This window comes from Haplochromis burtoni, unplaced genomic scaffold (assembly GCF_018398535.1).
Source record: "Haplochromis burtoni strain Fernald_Lab_line unplaced genomic scaffold, NCSU_Asbu1 Contig_37, whole genome shotgun sequence".
Lineage (NCBI taxonomy): Eukaryota > Metazoa > Chordata > Actinopteri > Cichliformes > Cichlidae > Haplochromis > Haplochromis burtoni.
The window spans coordinates 968876-986650 of NW_024582398.1; the positions used below are offsets into that span (position 1 = coordinate 968876).

At 41.0% G+C, this 17775-nt stretch overlaps 1 protein-coding gene across 1 annotated transcript in view; it reads right to left on the minus strand.

Annotated features, from left to right (window-relative positions):
- The window catches only part of LOC102314531 (calcium-activated potassium channel subunit alpha-1), a 98577-nt gene that overhangs the window by 6845 nt on the left and 73957 nt on the right, over window positions 1-17775 (minus strand). The window contains 10 exon segments of the mRNA XM_042219730.1: window positions 84-305; window positions 403-521; window positions 1877-2071; window positions 3237-3367; window positions 4321-4413; window positions 4625-4738; window positions 5671-5863; window positions 7630-7854; window positions 8214-8337; window positions 14142-14235. Of these exon segments, the coding sequence (XP_042075664.1) occupies window positions 84-305; window positions 403-521; window positions 1877-2071; window positions 3237-3367; window positions 4321-4413; window positions 4625-4738; window positions 5671-5863; window positions 7630-7854; window positions 8214-8337; window positions 14142-14235 (1510 nt within the window).

Sequence of the window (17775 nt, forward strand, 5' to 3'; positions counted from 1 at the left end):
CTGTCTGGACAAACAAGTCAAACGCTGTCGGCAGGCACCGGTCACGGACATAGACAGTCACAGAGCTTTAGAGGGGCACATACTTTTGTTTGTCTCGCGAGTCCCTGCTTTTGGCTCGGTTGGTGCGGTTGGTGGTGGGGATAGAGTGGACGGAGGAACTCTTTTTGCTTGAAGAATGGGATGAATGGGAAGAATGGGAGAGGCTGGTTCGAGACTGGCCAGCGTTGTGGTCAAACTGCATCAGGCAGAATATCAGGTCTGAGGGCACCAGCTCAAATGCATATGGTGGATTGGTTATGACATATCTAGAGGAAAAAGGGACCAGATGTGAGGCCAGTTATAAATAAAGTAATACATGAATCCATTATTATTTGGATTTCAGTTAAATGCAAGAACACATACCGTTTGGTACACTGGCTTTGTGTGTTTAGATGTGCGTCTCGTAGCCGATAGATGCCAAAACACAACATGTTATAAGTTTTTAGGGCTTTACAAAACAGGTCACCATAACAACCACCATCCTGTAAGAGAGCAACACAAAACTGATGAGTACACAATTTGTATTTTGTAAAACCAACACTAAAAATACATATTAACGTCATAGAAAAATAGAATCTGTGTTACACAGCGTAGTCTTTTCTTTTCCCTTGCATGCTCTTTGTTTTGTTTACTGTTGTCTATGTAAATGAAGGACAAAATTGTCTCCTGACCACACTCAAATAAAATCGGCAAATAGATCTCTAGCATTACGTCTTTATCTGATACAGCTGGATAATAAAGCAGAAAGTCATGGAAATTAAGCAGATAACTCGAAAAGAAACACAAGCATTCGACAACAACATTTTACAGCACACAGTTAACTCATTCCAGTTGAAGTGGAACTGCCACAATTAGAGGATTCGGTCACCAGGGTAAAGCAATGATGGATTTCATGGAATATTAGAGAATATTAAGAGAGCCATAGCACAAAATAAAAGAAGCCTCCTTGGCTCATTAGCTTTGTTCTGCCATTTATAGTACTGTACAGGAGTCTTGAGCCACCCCTCCTTTGTTTATATTTAGCTTCCTAGGAGTCAGACTAAATTTTAAGTTGTCTTTGGAAATAGCTTTCTGAAGGCTTTTAGTTTTTCTTTGGACATCGGCTGCTTTCTGTCATTTTCAGTTCAGTTCTTGTACCTGACCACTGTCAGAGGATTTTTTTTTTTTTTTTAAATCATATGAATCATTCAAGCATAAATAAAGGGACCTAACAGACGGGATGAGTTAGGAAAACAAAAAAAGAAGATTTTAGTCACTTCATTACTAGCAACCTGTCACAAAACCCATCATTTGTTCCCATGTCTTTAGTTGATTTGGGTTAATGAAAAGGACCAACAAATGTAAATTCCCAAAATATATTAGCTTGAAGCTTGGTATATCTCATGGTGTGTAGTGCGTACTTAATTTGAGGAAACTGAACAAGTAGAGGACAAAAGAAAAAGTGGCAGGCTTTAAAATCTATCTACAGCAGATGACCAGTGTGTGAAAGCTGTGTCCATAAGAAATAGGAAACATCCAGCAAAGACCTGAAACACGACCTGAGAAATGCATCTGGCTCTTCAGTTGATCCATCTACGTAAGTGCTAACAATCAGTCAATATGCTATTAAAACTAACATCTTAAATAAATGCCAAAATACTTATTTTATGCTTATTCTATAGATAAATATAACTTATTTTCTATTCATTATACAATTTCAGCTATGTCACAATCACTCAACACAGTTTTACATCCCCATCCCATCCCCATTACTCTGCATCCTTCAGTAACAGCAGCTCCCACAAAGCAAGCTGACAAAAATGTCCTTAGCCCCCAGGTGACAAGACCAATCACTTACCCCGAGGTCGGCAAAGGGCCCATCGTACAAGGCCAGCTGTGCCACGCGACACCTGTCCCTGTTTGCCAGGGTCTGTGGTGTGCTGTAGCCACCTCTTAATGCATTCTCCTCTGCCAGCAGCCCCTCCAGCTCCGGTGTCGCCCCGCCCGTTACCAGCGTCCGGATCAAGGTGAGGATATTATCATTGAAGTATGTCTGAAGGAATGAAGTTAGAGGGGGGTGAGTCCTTAAGCAAACACTCCCAAAGTCACAACTGAACCTTCTCAGCGTGCCAGGCAGATTGAATGGTGCTATCTAACCCTGCTCTGTCGCATCACATTGGTCTGAACATGGAGTGAAAAGACAGGAGAATCCAGTTACTGCAGGTCACACCTACTTCCATCAGAGCAGCGAGTCCATGTTCACACTTGTACAAGGATTTATTACTTAGCTTTATATAAGAAAGAAAAAAGTCCGCTTTATAAACCACACACTAAACCTGAAGATATACTCCTCTCTGTAATTGTTATCTTTCTAATCCCTCCTCAGTTATTGCTTTGCTGATTTTAACAAGGGCAAATGTCTCCCCTTTTCTTTTCACTGCAGTCGCTTGTCTCCCCCTGCTTGTACAGCATGGTGACATCTCCCTTGGCTGCTGACAGCACTATTGACTCAGATGATGGATGAGGGCTGTCCATTAGGTAGCATTACCTTTGTCTACACTGGAGCACACTTGAAGGCAGCTTTGTTCTAACCTCACTCAAACTGAAAGGCAGACAAATGAAGCCATCATGCCTTGTACAAGTTCCAGTCTTGTCATTCATTCTTTTAACAGAGGACCAGAATGTGCCTACTTTATTATTTGTATTATTTTTTTAGATTTAGTTGTAAAGCTCGGCCAATATAGGATTTTTAAAACCGATACAATACTGATACCGATATTTGGCAGTAAAGAATTCAGTATATTAGCGGTTATTCTTTTTCTTTTAGACACACGACACAAAAAAACATTTGTTATGTGTCATTATTAAGGGTTATATTTTTTATTTCATCTCATCCAAGAGGGTTCTTCAGTTCCATAACCAAAAGGTTATGGAGGTATTTAAACCCAAGTGGGAGTTTCCCCTTTGGAGATGAACATGTGTTTCATCACATGAGCTTAGCAGAGCCCTATTAGGGTTTAAATACCTGGGATTCTCCACGTTTTGCTTCTTGGACTGAAGTGAAACAAACAAAAGCCCAATCTTCTTCTTTTCAAGCTCTTAAGACTGCTGATACAGCTTTATCAGTAAGTAGCTAAATATCAGTCGATACCGCGACTATTTAGTTGACCTATTTTGCAATTGACAGATGTTATTAGAAATTCGATTTTTTGACTTACCGCACTCATTAAGGAATCCAGCACACTGACTGCAAATGCTGTCCCACAGGCAAAAGGCTGTGTGAGGTACAACTCTGTGTCTGGGTCGTCGTCATCATCTTGATCCAGGAACTGAACATTCGAGTCATTCACTATGGGGTAAACGTGTTCATTTTATTAGCTATTTCAGTTCAGCTTGTTTTTTGTTGGGGTTTTTTTACTGCACACTGAGTCCAACATGGCAAATGCTTGATTCACGTGAAGAGGAGGACACAACAATACAGCGGTTGTGCACAACAGTCAGTAGCAGCAGATATGGACTGTATTAGAAATCGGTGAATAGTTTCGCATATTCTCCTCATTTGCTTAGTTCCAAATTTGGACCACATTTTAGTTTCTTTAAAAGAACTAAAATGACATATGTGTCTGGTGTTTGTATCCAGCCTTGTGGCCAACTTGCCTCTGCCACATTCCATATCCAGGCCATTCATGCACACTCATGACACCATGCATATTGTCAAAGTTCCAGGCCTTAACTTGAAGTCCTCCTGAGGTCACTATCAGTAACACCATTATGCCATTGTTTGTCTTGTAAATCCAAGACAGAACTTCCAATTACTTGTACTTGCATGTCAAGTCAAATGAAAGTATTTCATTGCCCCAGAACCTTCTTTAAAGATGTCTTTGAGCACAAAAACACATGCAGTAGCTGGAAGAAAGTAATGATGTAAAATTTAGTTGGAGAACTGCTTCTTCTGTGAGGACAGAAATAAATGTCAGTCATATCGACAGGGCTGAGATGAAAGAAGGGCACGGGACAGAGAATGTGATCCGACAGAAGATGCTATGAAAACAGCCACAAGGACTTCTGAGGGATCAAAGACCCTGTAATTCTTAGAAAAATAAAAGGGAGAAATTTTGCTTTGAGATAGGGAGCCAAAACAAGACAGGCAATTTCAACCAGAACCAAGGGTAAAATGTGCTCAAAGTGATGCCATGGGAATGGACTGAGCCTCTTGTGCAGCACGAGAAATCAAAAGAAAGCTGATATGGAGGCAGCAGCAGTTACGACACTGCAGTACAGGACAGAGGCACTTCTTCTTACCCAGCTCAGTTATCATTTGTATGCTGGTCCCACTGCTTTTATCCTGACTGAATGAAATCACAGGCAGTTTTTTGCCTGGCTTTGCTAATGGCGCTAGACAAGTGTTAAGGAAAAACAGTTACTGGTACATGCCAACAAGGGACAAAAGCATAAACAAATTCCACTTTTAGTACAGTTAATCAAGTGATGACAGCCTCTAATTGCATAATTTGTGTTTTCGGAGATTTGTTTACAACTACTACACTGAAAAGAACATAAAACAGCAGAGCTAGCATATCAATCAACACGTAGCAGCAAACCATACCTAGTTCTGTTATGATGGGGATATTTGCTCCAGTGGTGACAGAGGTCTGCCTCACCAGTCCATGGACTGGACTATTCTCAGGAGATGATCTATCCATTCCTGGTGGTGTGAAGCCTTAATGGACATACATGTCACACAAAGCACATCAGTTAATACTAGGTTCAGTACTTGATTTTAGAGGTTACGATAATGCACATCAGCAGAACTAATGTGTCGGGGTTATTTCATCTATTTGCAGCCGCGAGTGAGGTGTAAAGTGCAGTGTTACCATATTCTTGACAACGACCAGTATTGATTTATATATAATAGATGTGACAAACAGCTCATTTTGTTTCCCTTTGATTGTGTGTGCATGGAGACAGAAACATTTTACAAACATATGCAAAAAAAGCATGTACAATATGGAGTCATGAAATAGAAAATCAGTGACGCAAGATTGAATCCAAATTGACTTGACATTTCTTGCTTTCCTCAGACTGACAAGTAAGCACATTAAATCAGTGATGCTGTATGTATAATACATAGGGTATGTTGTGATATCCATCACTTACTGCTGACTAAGCAGCACCATGCGAGGTCATACATGTATTAGAGGAATAATGAAATTGTTGGAGACCCTACCACCACCACACCCTCCACCCGTCGCGAGGCCAAAAGGTTTCTAAAAGGATTTCTCTCAGTGCCAAATAATGGCCCCTTACTGAAGACCATCTGAAGCTAACTGAGTGCTTCAAGTGTCATTTAGAAAGCTATAACATGCAATTTTAATACATTGCACACATTAGTTTTATGAAAGTAGTCTCCGATATTGAAAAATAACAATGTGCAAGCCAGGCAAATCTCTTGTGCCAGAGCTGTGCTTGTTGCCACCAATTAAGTTTGTGAAGAAACCAGTTGTTACAGTAACCTGAGGAATAGTCAGCTGGGTTTACTGTCAAACACAGTGACACCAGGTCAGCCAAGCAGCACCCACTGAGGAATATTCTCTGTGCCAGGGCCCTGTCCCTTCCAGGCAGTGCAGTGAACTATGATAGGGCGCTCCTTACCTTGAGAATTAGCCTGCAAGACCCCGATGCTGTCATCAAACTGCATAGATTTGATGTTGAGTGACGCCAAGATGCATTCTTTGTCCTGCAGTGATGCATCGTCAATATTGTTCTGATTGGCTGACAGAATGACACACATGTCGCAGAGGTTGATGTTGACAGCCCTCAGATCTGCCCTACTCAACGGTGTGCCCTTTGAGAACCAGTGAAGGAGAGAATTTGTTATCTCACCTATAAGGTACAAGAAATAAATCAAAGTTTTGAACGGCAGGCAAACTCGAAACTTATGTCGGCCTCGTGTGCATGCTCCAAATTATACTACGCGCTGCTGGCGAGTCCTGACAAATGCTGCTACTGCTAATTATGTCTTTCACAAAGTCTTTTAATGGTGGAACAAAAAAAATTGTGGATGCTCATATTAAACATGAACAAAGTTTCAAATAATGAGGTCAGCGAATGTGCAAGTATTCACTATAAGCTCGAGCTTAAGACTTTTCAGGCCAGATTTACTAAATGGGACAAAAAAGCATGTGAGCGAAATCCTCATAGTGCTCATGGGTGTGGTTAGTTTAATGGTTGTGCCTATAAACACAAGCACAGTCAGTTCATATAAAGTGCACAAGTTAAGACATGTTTTTTTCTGTGTTAAATATCAACGCAATTAGCAGTAAATAATAATAATGGATTGCATTTATACAGCGCTTTTCGGGGCCCTCAAAGCGCTTTACAATTCCACTATTCATTCACACACTGGTGGAGGCAGCTACAGTTGTCGCCACAGCTGCCCTGGGGCAGACTGACAGAAGCGAGGCTGCCATATCGCGCCATCGGCCCCTCTGGGCATCACCAGTAGGCGGTAGGTGAAGTGTCTTGCCCAAGGACACAGCAACCGAAACTGTCCAAGCTGGGGCTCGAACCGGCAACCTTCCGATTACAAGACGAACTGCCAACTCTTGAGCCACGATCGCCCTTAGTGTCTATTGTAAAAATTTCTACGTTGATTCGTGCAGTTGATTTAAATATTCTCCTCCCATGTCTTGATGCATGTTCAGGCGTCCAGGTAAGTAAATCTCCAAAAGTTGATTCTGTTCATGTGGACATCCAGATGAAAAGAATCAACTTTTGGAGTTTCTCCTCCCATATTTTGCATCTTATTGAAGGAACGCTCAGAAACATACATGCAAACATCTTTAAGTTGTCACCTCTTACGCATAATCTTCTCACTGCTATCTCTTTGTAAATACTAACAATACAATACAATTTTTTATTATTTTTTACACCTAAACCCAGTTTGTGCTGATGCAACGTGTTTATAAATCTGTCCCTTGGTGCGCAGCTTTCTGACTTTTTTTCCCCTTCTGGCACTGTATGATGTCAGAAAGAGAGAATAACCTCCATATAATCAATTCGGGTACAGAGGTTTAGCTGTGAGCCACCTGCTATCCGTCTGATTGAAATTTGTAGCCAATCAGTAGAAATCTGGCTTACAAGGTGAAGGAACAGCGCTGAAGCTTGTTTAACACAGCAGATGAACTGACAGGATGCAACTAAGTCCAATATGAGATAAATAAGGATTCCTTATTCTGGGAGTCATGCATAGCTTCCCTAATAAAGTCCAGGCAGAAATTCGCATAATCAAATCCACAATGTTCCCCTAAACCTAGCCAAATTCTTTGCTAGCATAACCACATAAATATTAATCATTATGTAATGTCCAGGATTTAATATTCTCCCGAAAACCACAAATTGTTGATGGCTTTAAGATTTGTTAACAATGAGCATTTTGCAGGACAGCTTGCAAAATAACAATGTGCTCTTTATACTGATGAAACAATATCACGTTTCCCACAAAATACATTTGTTAATGAGCATTATATGCACACCAGTTTAGAAAAACAAAGGCATCACTTTGACGTGATCTAGATAAACATTTGAAATTAGTGATTTTTCTCTACTTACAGGCAGAATGGAGACTTTGGGGAAATTATGCAGAGTTTCCCATTCCCGCTTCAGATACTCAAGGGAGCCGACAAACACAATATGCTTCAGCTCATGGTAGTGAAAGTTGCTTGCTCTCAGAGGCATCACAAAGTTTCGGACACCGATCAGCGCTGATTTCACGTCTCCAAATATGCACACGACCACATGACCGCTCAGAACAGTCATGGCTGCCTCACTCCGTGTCTGAGAGGGAAAGAAAGGGATAAGGGATCAATATGTTCCTGGCTGGAATTTGCATAAATGGGCATTTCCAACAAATGTTAGCGCTTTCTCCTTTTGCAGTGAGCCTGCCCCCCCTGTAAAATATATCATGCAGTTCTGCACTGCAATGAAAGTAATTTGAAAAATGGCATATGTATTAGTACAAGAAATTTTCCATAGTGCAGGGCACTCTTGTAGCAAATGACATGTCAAACACCTCATTACAGAGTGTTTAAGTGCCCTGTCAACCTCTGATAGTGCTTTGTGACATGACACATCTGTCACCAGGGAGAAGAGTGTCGGGACAAATGACGTGTACCGAGTGAAGGAGCAGGACCCACCAAGATGACCTTCTCAATGTCTTTGGACGGGCACCAGTGAAACATCCCCGTGGAGTCATATTTCTTTACGTTCTCGTCCATGCTCTCAATCTGCTCGTTTCCCAGGATGAGGAGTGGGTCATGTCTAATCAAACAAAAAGATGGGAGGGAGAAAGTGAAATTATATCATTGATTTGAACAAAAAACACATTTTATAAATTAACCATAAGAATATTTGGCAATCTGCAAATAAGTCGCTTTTACTAAAAAAAGAAAAAGAAAAAAAAAAGGTTGCTTTCTTCCTAGTTTTTCCCGCTTCCTCTTTTCGTTTTCCTGTCAGAGGCCATCTGCAGAAATGCCAACAAAACTGCCATGTCATCAAGCAGAGTGACATCAGCAGCAGCAGCCAGGCGGAAGAAGATGGCAGCAACACACTGCGTTGACTGGCATGAGCACGGAGATGCAATTACGCCCCCTTACTGCATACGGCTTTTGACGTAGTGCGCTGCGTGGTAAAAGCTTTAACAGACCAGACTTTAAATATTTCAGCAATTTGCCCAACCGTATTTGCTTTCCAAAGTGAAGGGTATTAATGTTTAAACAGACCATCAGAACTATATAAACTAATTTCACTGGTGAACATTAACGCTGACCACTAAAAGTTGTCTCCCAACACGAGTACCTGCATTTCTATCACGCTTGTTCTGGTCAGGGGGATATGATCTTATGAAGTCATACAGTTAATTTAAATAAAGGGTTTTGATGCATGTAATAGAATAATCAAACACATGATCTATGGTATGAAAAAGATTAACAGAAATTTGTAAGTTACCCAAATTTAACATCTCATCAAGCTGATCCCAACGAAAAGTTTTTTATCTGCGGAAGAAAACTCACATAAAGATTGTCCGAAGCCAACCGATATACGTGACCAGCCACATTAGCAGTACTGCTCAACACAAATCCCTTTGCCCTAAATCAACTTTGTCAGATTCAGATCAAAGTTAAAGATGCTGTCTTCTGAAAATCCAGACAACAGTCTTCGGTCTCTGTCCAAAACCTTTTAAATTGTTCAAGTCCTCCCCTCGTAACAAGAGCGTCTCTTTAATCCATCCAAGTACCTCAAAAGAATGGGCACCTTAAGTAACATGTTAAGTATGTATGAAAGTGTCAGCTGAAACTACCATCCCTCAGGCTCCAAGAGACTGAAGCCGAAAAAACCCCCGCCTTTGGGCTCATACACCCCCAGGCAAGACCTGGATGTCCTTTCAAGAATATAAGTAGCAGTAGAGGGAAATGTCTTTTCTACCTCTCTGTCGATGCGGCTTCACTTTGAAAAGCGCGTGTACGATAAAATTTCAATGTCAAAGCGTGCACATGTTTTTTTGTTTTTTTTAAAGTACAATGTTAACAGAAACGTGAAATAAAAAAATAATTAAATACACTCCAATATATTGAAAGTGGGGGTCCTAAAAACAATGACACTCACTCCCATTTGCTGCTTCTAGACTATTGGTTGTGTGAAATCAGACATCGCCGCTTTTCTTTTTTCGGTGTAATCAAAAGAAGCGGAGGCGGCAGCTTTGATAAACTGTAGGTTTACAGGTTTACAGCCAGGACAATCATAAATGATCATAAAAAACTGGAATTACGGTGCTTAAAATCCACGTGAGAGTGCAATTCAAATTCTAATAAGAGTGAAAGCATTTAGTGGTTTTACACCTTGGCTAAATATTCCATCAAAAGTCAAATGTTTCACCACTCACTCAGTGGAGCCGCTGTCACTTCAGTTTGTCCTTGTGAAGATGACTGGTGAGGCAGAGCTCTGCCAGGATAGCTATCGCTCACTGTCAGCCATGACGGCCTGTCACTACCCTGCACTGCCAATTGCCTCAGCAGTTCTGTAACAGACATGACGTGTATGTCACGGCACTCCGATGTGACCAAACGCGTTATGACATCCCGCAGTTAGATGTGTCTTATGACCCATCAAGGAGCCCGTGGAAATGGTGTTAATTTCAGTGAGGTCGTCATTGCTAAGTTCCAGACAGGTCATGTTAGTTTGCTGGAACTAGAAGCGAACTGTCTCGTGGAAACGTGATCGCTTTTTTTTTTTCCCTCTTGCGTGGTTTGTTTCGTTAAACAGCGCAGAAGTGTCCGTGACTGTCACTTCTGTGTACTTCTAAAGATTCAAACTGATCAGCAGCATAATTCACTGCTTTATGATGACACGTTTGACAAGACTTCACACATCATTACCCCGAAACATAAGGCCAGGTGTTTTCTGGAGGAGCGTAATGACAGCTGAGAGAGCCATAAAGAAGAAGGCAGACATGCACATTATGTCGATCTTCTAATTCGGCAGCACTGCACTAGTTTTCTCTAACACAAGCACTAAGAGCAGGCAAAGTCTTTGAAAACCCGGCACATCATGAAAACTGACAAAGGCCTGCTCTTCAAAACCCACAGCCAATCTGTTGATCATTACTTATTTACAAAGGCCTTGAGGCCGCGGGTCCTGTAAAAACACATTTGATATAGTATACACCCAGATGTTTTTTTCTCTGCTTGTTGCAATGAAGTATCCCTTAGGCTACCACGGCGAATCCCTCTCTAGGCAGCAGATGCTGCACGAAATATCACATCCACCTGCACTGCACAGTATTAGCATGGCAAGTAGATGGATTGGTTTGGTGTGTTGATTTTTTGCTGATAGCATTGGAAAAGCCTGGTTTTGCTTCCCAAGAGCCTGGAAATCACCTGGAGCGATTCAACTTTCAAACCACTTTGAACCAAATAAATAAAGGGCAAACGCCCACCTGGAAAAAACAGAGACCAGACATCAAAGGAAATGGTAATGTATGCATACCGACACTTTTAATTATAATACAAAGCAATTTTTTTTTCCAGAAATAGTGAATGTTGCTGATCTGTACTGTATCTGACGGTATTAAACAATACAGACATATGTGGGTTTGAATTCCAAATGTCAAGCAGATCGCAGCCATATTAGCAGTGAGAACGTAAAGTCATCTGTCAGGTTTAATTAAATTTCATTTGTGCTGTTGCACTTTGTATACATCAGGCTGCAGGTCTTCCCTGTTGCCTGGCTTCCTTATAACATTGCACTTAATGACAGTGACTACTATTATTATCGTCCCTCTAATGGGTTCTTGTTGAATAACAGTGTTATCTCCAGTCAAGATCAATACGCTACGATTTAATTTCACGAGACAAGATAAAAGCAAGGTAGGATTTGAATTCGCCTTTCATTGTGATGATACATATCATCTGTGGCCTTACGTGCTGAAAAGACCTCAGAGGGATCCGACAATAGATGAATAGCCTTGGGCTATCTATCCTTTAGAGCCCCTCTGACTGCCTGGTGCTGTCATTAGTGCCAGGCCTGTTTAAGAACTGTAGTCTGTGGGTGTCACATGAAACCTTGTGGCATAGAGCTCATCTCAGAGGCTGACATATTTTCCATGAAAAAAAGGAGCGTAGAAAAATGTTCTTTCAGATGCTCTTTGTAATGCACTGCTTAATCCAACAAGTACTGGTTTTCTTCCTAAAGCACAGGTATCTGTACTTTCTTCATCAAAGATTTGTTAAAGCTACATTAATGACTATATTTATGTCCCTAAGAGGTTAAATTGATATGTGTAATGTGAAAGAGATTATTTGATTATGCTTATAGTTATAAACCAACAAAGGATTATCACCTGACTGGAGATCCCTGCAGAATATTTTTATACCGTCCAGCAAGTTGTTTTGGTTTCATTACTCTTATGATGAGCAGGAACAGGAAGCTAGTCTGTATGTTACCCTCCCAACGCTAAGCAACAAATATAATATATAGCTGTTCGATATAACGATATATATCGGATGACGATATAAAAACGTCTATCGTTTCATTTTACATTATCGTTTCATTTCGTGGTGTCGCAAAATAAACTGTTTACGGCAATATTTTTTCATCGTTTTGATGGTCACTGTAATGGCTATATTAATTTCATAAAGTTCTCTCTTTCTCTTATATAACCACACTACGGACTGACAAGCGCCTGTTTTTATGCGTTATGGTTAGCAACAACGACGGTAACAGCGTCGCGTGTCCACTTGTTTATGTTCCACATAAACCTTTCACAATAAAGCTCAAGATCCTGTTGAGACTTTTCAAAATAAATTGAATCATGTGAAAGAGCAGATTATTTACGGATAAGAATTAAAAAAGAGCCGCCAGGTGCTAAAAAATAAACGTTAAACTCAAACGTTAGAACAGGCTTTTCCCTGCAGCACGACGTGTAATAAATACTCACAAAGAAAACGGCGGCCGTTACAACTTATGTCTAAAAATATAGTTTCATGCATCGGTTAAAACACTCGACTCCAGCTACATGACGCACAGCTGGAAACACTTCCCGCAAGTCGAGCTGCCCGAGATTCACAGAATTTACAGAAAATGTTACATTTTTGTGATTTATATCGTTATCGAACGATAGAATTCTTATATCGGGATATGAGATTTTGGTCATATAGCACAGCCCTATAGCAAATATCAACAAAGTTAGCAGCTAGCTGCTGAACATCTTGGAATAGTTTGCTGGAAAATAGCCTTAAGATTTCCCTCGCCCAGAGACCCAAGTACAGCTAACAGGAGAGTAACTCTTTGAGTCATCAAGTGAATGCAAACAGTTTCTCTGTATTTACTAGTTGTGAATACAGGCAATCATTTTCCTACTCCTTAATCATAACCAGGTCATTCTGATTCCCATTGTGTCAGAACTGCTGGTGTCTCACAGATGCACACAACATGGCCTTTGGCATTGACGCAATGATGCAATGGATTCAGTTCAGCGGAGAGCTCTGGCACCCATTGTTCTAGGTCTAAAACTACCTAGAACTAATCAGAAAACCATAGAACACATGAAAGAAAGGTTGAAAGAAATCTGGACAATATGTGGGAGGACAAGGGTCATAGAGAGAGGTTTGAAAGTGAGGAGCAGAATCTTGTAATGTATTGGTAAAGAACTCTGAACCATTGGAGCTGGATGAGGGGTGTTATATAATTGGTGGACTTGATGCAGGTGATGATGTTTCCTGTCAAATTTGGTACCATTTGGAGCAGATTAAGATGTTCATTGAGGAAACCAGAGAGAACGACATGACAGGTGACTGGGGCATAAACAAGAACTTGTGTGTTGTGTTGAAAAAGGAAAGGGTATGGGCCGTCTCGTTGTCCTAATTGTTATGTAGGCTGAATGTGAGACATTATTGATGTAAATAATAGAGTATTATCTCATAAAGACTTTTAACACTGGGGGAGGCATGGACTGAGGATCTGTGAAGGAAGCAAAAGGGTGTATTTTGGACAATAGTTCTTTGAACCAATGAGGATAACATGACTTGAATTGCTCTTTTAATTTAAGGTCATTATTTGTCATCTAGCAAGCAATAGCGTAGAGACAACGCTAAAGAACCCCTTTGGTGTCAAACCTGAAGGCATTAATTTTCAACATGTAGGGTTAATGTTGTGATGAATGCATCAGGTGGCTGCCCCTCCGTGAGCCTGGTTCTGCCGGAGGTTTCTTCCTGTTAAAAGGGAGTTTTTCCTCCCCACTGTCGCCAAAGTGCTTGCTCATAGGGGGTCATATGATTGTTGGGCTTTTCTCTGTATCTACTGTACAATATAAAGCGCCTTGAGGCGACTTTTGTTGTGATTTGGCGCTATATAAATAAAATTGAATTGAATTGATAAAGCATAGTTTAAACCAAGCCTAAACCTAACCAAGTAGTTTCTGTGTTTAAACTAAACCGAGCGGTGATTACAGTTTGTTGTGTTTTGTTGGCGTTTAACATTTGGCTATTAAAGAAGCTATCTGTATTTTTATGGTGAGGGAATTTATATGTGTAAAAACCCAAAGACAGATAGCTCCTTGTGGTACCTACCTCATAATCTTAGGTGAGGAGTTTGGAGAATTCCTCATGCCTCCATTACGTTGCTTTTTTTTGGGTGATAGTGCTGATTGTTGGTCCTCTTGAACTGCAACAAAATGCCAAAGAAACAGCGTGATGGCGGGAAATGATCAGAAGTCGAGCAAAGATCCACACAGCAGGGACAACAAAAGAACAGCACAGCACAATTTGAGGTCAGTGAATTCAAAGAGATAATATACATACAAGGACAGAGTGGAAAGAGGTCCGGTGAACAAGATGGAGTGGGACAGGACAATTTAACCAGTGGGTAGCAGGAAACAGTCCAATGTTAGCATAATGCAGACAGGATACATTAGCACATCATTGGCATGGTTGTGTATGGAGATGCAAACATGCAGTAGTGCCATTATCAACCATCATGCCATTTGCTGAAGTTTAATCTGGGAAGCTTTATTTACCATACGCACTAATCCATTGAACTGCTGTAATCCACCTGTCAACAGTTTTATCATTCAGATAATGTAGCACCACAAATAAGTTGAGGGCTGTTAAGAGGGCTGTGATTTCGTAATCATAGATTACCGTACTACAGATAGACCTAGACTCGCATCACTGTTGCTCACACTAATCACTCATGTTCTCATTTAATTAAGGTAATAACCTATAAATATTAAGCATCTAAGACTACAAGCAAAGGTGCTTTGAGTCAGTGTTGAATCCTGGATTTCTGGTCTTTGTTCGTCTTGAGAGTGGTGCCCTTGGCTTATACAATTAGGTTGGTCTTTGTGCCAGAGTGATTTATGTACAGCTGAGATGCCCTTTGGACATTGTCTTTATCACTTCAGCAAACTGCACTGAGCTCTTCATAGGGAACGAGTTATAACTTTTACCCCCGAGTAAAGTAATCAGGCAAATATTTTTACAAGCTAATATCGCAGCTGCAGAAAACAACTCTACTCTGTGGCAGTCGCTGGTAAAATAAATACAAGCAGCAAGAAAAGTGTTTCACTAATAGCACTTTAACAGCCATCGTTCACTGGGAAAAGATTGTTACAGGTCCTGGAAAATACACTCGGGTACCTTATAACTGATGGTTCAAGCTGTGAACTGTTTCTTTCTTTTTAGTCTTTTCTGTCTTTCTTTCTTTTTTATACAAAGAAACTGCAATTGCTTTCATTAAAATTAATAAAGTCCCAAAGATCTTGCTCCTCCGCCGACGAACACATGATTTCAAGCACCGCTAGCATGTCGAAGACTGACAACATAATGGAAAACGTTGAAGAAAGAGGGGGGGGGGGGCTTTCCAGTCGAGAGGGATGCTCCAACACACTGGCCCTTCACATCTCGCTCGGCCTGTTCAATATTTAATGTTTCACAGCTGACAGCTGCACACACTGGGTCATTAGTAAGGAATGCTACACATGCAACCACTCCAGACTGGCAAGCACATGCTTTGGTTGTGCTGTTGTTGAGTGCAGGCCTGCCAAACACACTGAGGGTAAGAGGGATGTGGGGGGATGTGGCCCTTACACTGCCTCTGACTGAGTGTGGCGTTACTGGAGTGACCGGGGTGGTATCTGTATTTCACCGGCAGGCTACGGGCTCGCTGGAGCCGGCTGACCTCTTCTGTCACCCCTGGCGGGCGGCCTACCTGGCCTGAGTCCTCGGAGCCCACGAAGCTCAGTCTCAGAGCAGAGGGCTCAGCGGGGGGCAGCAGGCTTCCCTTGCGGTTGTTTACCAAACGGACCGATAAAGCAGCAACTCCGCTACGGGGCCCCTTACAGACCTCACTGGCTGAGGTGTGGTTCATTTTAGCTGACTTGTACCGATAAGGCTGGATTAAGGGACTGTTGTTTACTGCTAAATGAAGAGGAGTCAAAGTCAGCAGCTATACAATACTTATGTTTTTTTCTTCAGGTGTTAGTTCACTCAAATCACAGAAAACACAGTTCCCCTCTTAATTCTTTGGATATCTGTCTCTTTGGGTAGTATTTGCAGAAGGTTTGAAGAGACAGTGCAAAACTAGGGAATAAAATTTCATTTGTGATGCTAAGAAACACTGAAAAACAAACTGACAAATGATATTACCGTGGTCTGGGATAATCTTCATACCATACCGAAGAATAGAAACAGCTCGTAGTGGATGCTGTAGAAACATAGCTGGCGTTTTTCTAATCTTATTTTAATGCCGTGAGAACCACGATAGGAAAAAAAAAGCTAAAGTTATCTAAATGAGAAAGCAGAATATGGCACTTTCTTTGTGATTTTAGCAAACTAATCCTTTAATTCTTGAAGCTAAACACAAGGTAGGATTTGATTTAAACTGACTTCCGTAAGACCAGCAGTGTGTATGTTAATAAAACATCTTGTGACTCTTATCATAATTAAAGGACAGTCACTGGTTTAGGGGGGTAATTCTTTCTGGCACAAGAATGCTAACGGCTGAATAATTTAAAAAAAAGCTCATTTTTATTTAACACCACTTAACCACTTCCTGTAGCCACCAATGAAAAGCTGGATTTGACGTTTACTTTGATATTTATAATAAACATGAATTAATAAATATGCTTTCAGGTGTTTTAGCAATTGTTATGCTACCAGAACAAGGAGGTGACAGTGTGAATCAGCAGCCACTAGCTGCTACATGCAGTTTATGCCTGATGAAGGAGGGAGGAATGAATTCGATATACATTTTAATACTAGCGATATAATAGCGGTGAGGCTGGTAAAGATAAAAAGAGACAGAAGAGCTGTGTTTTCCTTAGTTCAAAAATGTCTGGGAGCTAAAACCGGAGAAGAGAGATGATTATTTCAACAGTCAGCTGTCTAGCAGATTATCCTTCCTGCTCCAGACCTCCACTATTCATCTGCCCCACGTCAAACATGCACAGCACTTCTCCAGGACAACGCAATGTGGCAGATTTGCTGCCTATCACAGATCCTGTTAAAGTGGACTACCCACTAGTTTCACACTCCTGTAAGCGTTGGACGAGAGCTGAGAGAGTTTAAGATCGGCTTTTTGCATTTTAATATGTTTTACTCAATTATGCGAGGCTGAAATGCTTTTCTTGCATACATTTAATTTGAATGTTTTTAAGTGATTTTGTCCAGACTTGGTTTATCCACAGTCATGGTGAAGATGCCATGAGTGTGCTGCTGAGCCCTAACTCATACCTAACACAAAGAATCAACTCAAAACTGTTTCCTAATGCTATGCATAAGACACACAGTCATGGATGATGATGATAGACTAGACAGTGAAATACAGCAGGTCAGGGACAGCTCAAATATTAATAGCTGACAATGCACAAATGGAGGGGTTAGACACAAGTGAGTCGAGAGAAAGAGAGAATGGAAATCAAAACTTACTTGATTTGATATATCCATTATAGCTATTTTTAGCTGAGAAAAATGCAGAGACGGATGAGAGGTTACAGAGAAGAACAGGTCGTAATGAGAGCAAATTATAAGTGACGACTGTGAACGGAAAGCTGAGGGATTTCTCTTGAAGGCACTTAAAAAAAATTGAGGCCGTGGAGACAACACGGACAAAGCAATGAGAAGTAAAACAGGTCGGTTAGAAATCTGATTTTCAGAGATGTGGGCAGTAATTTAAGAGTAGCTCGCTGTCTATGTTTGTAGTCAT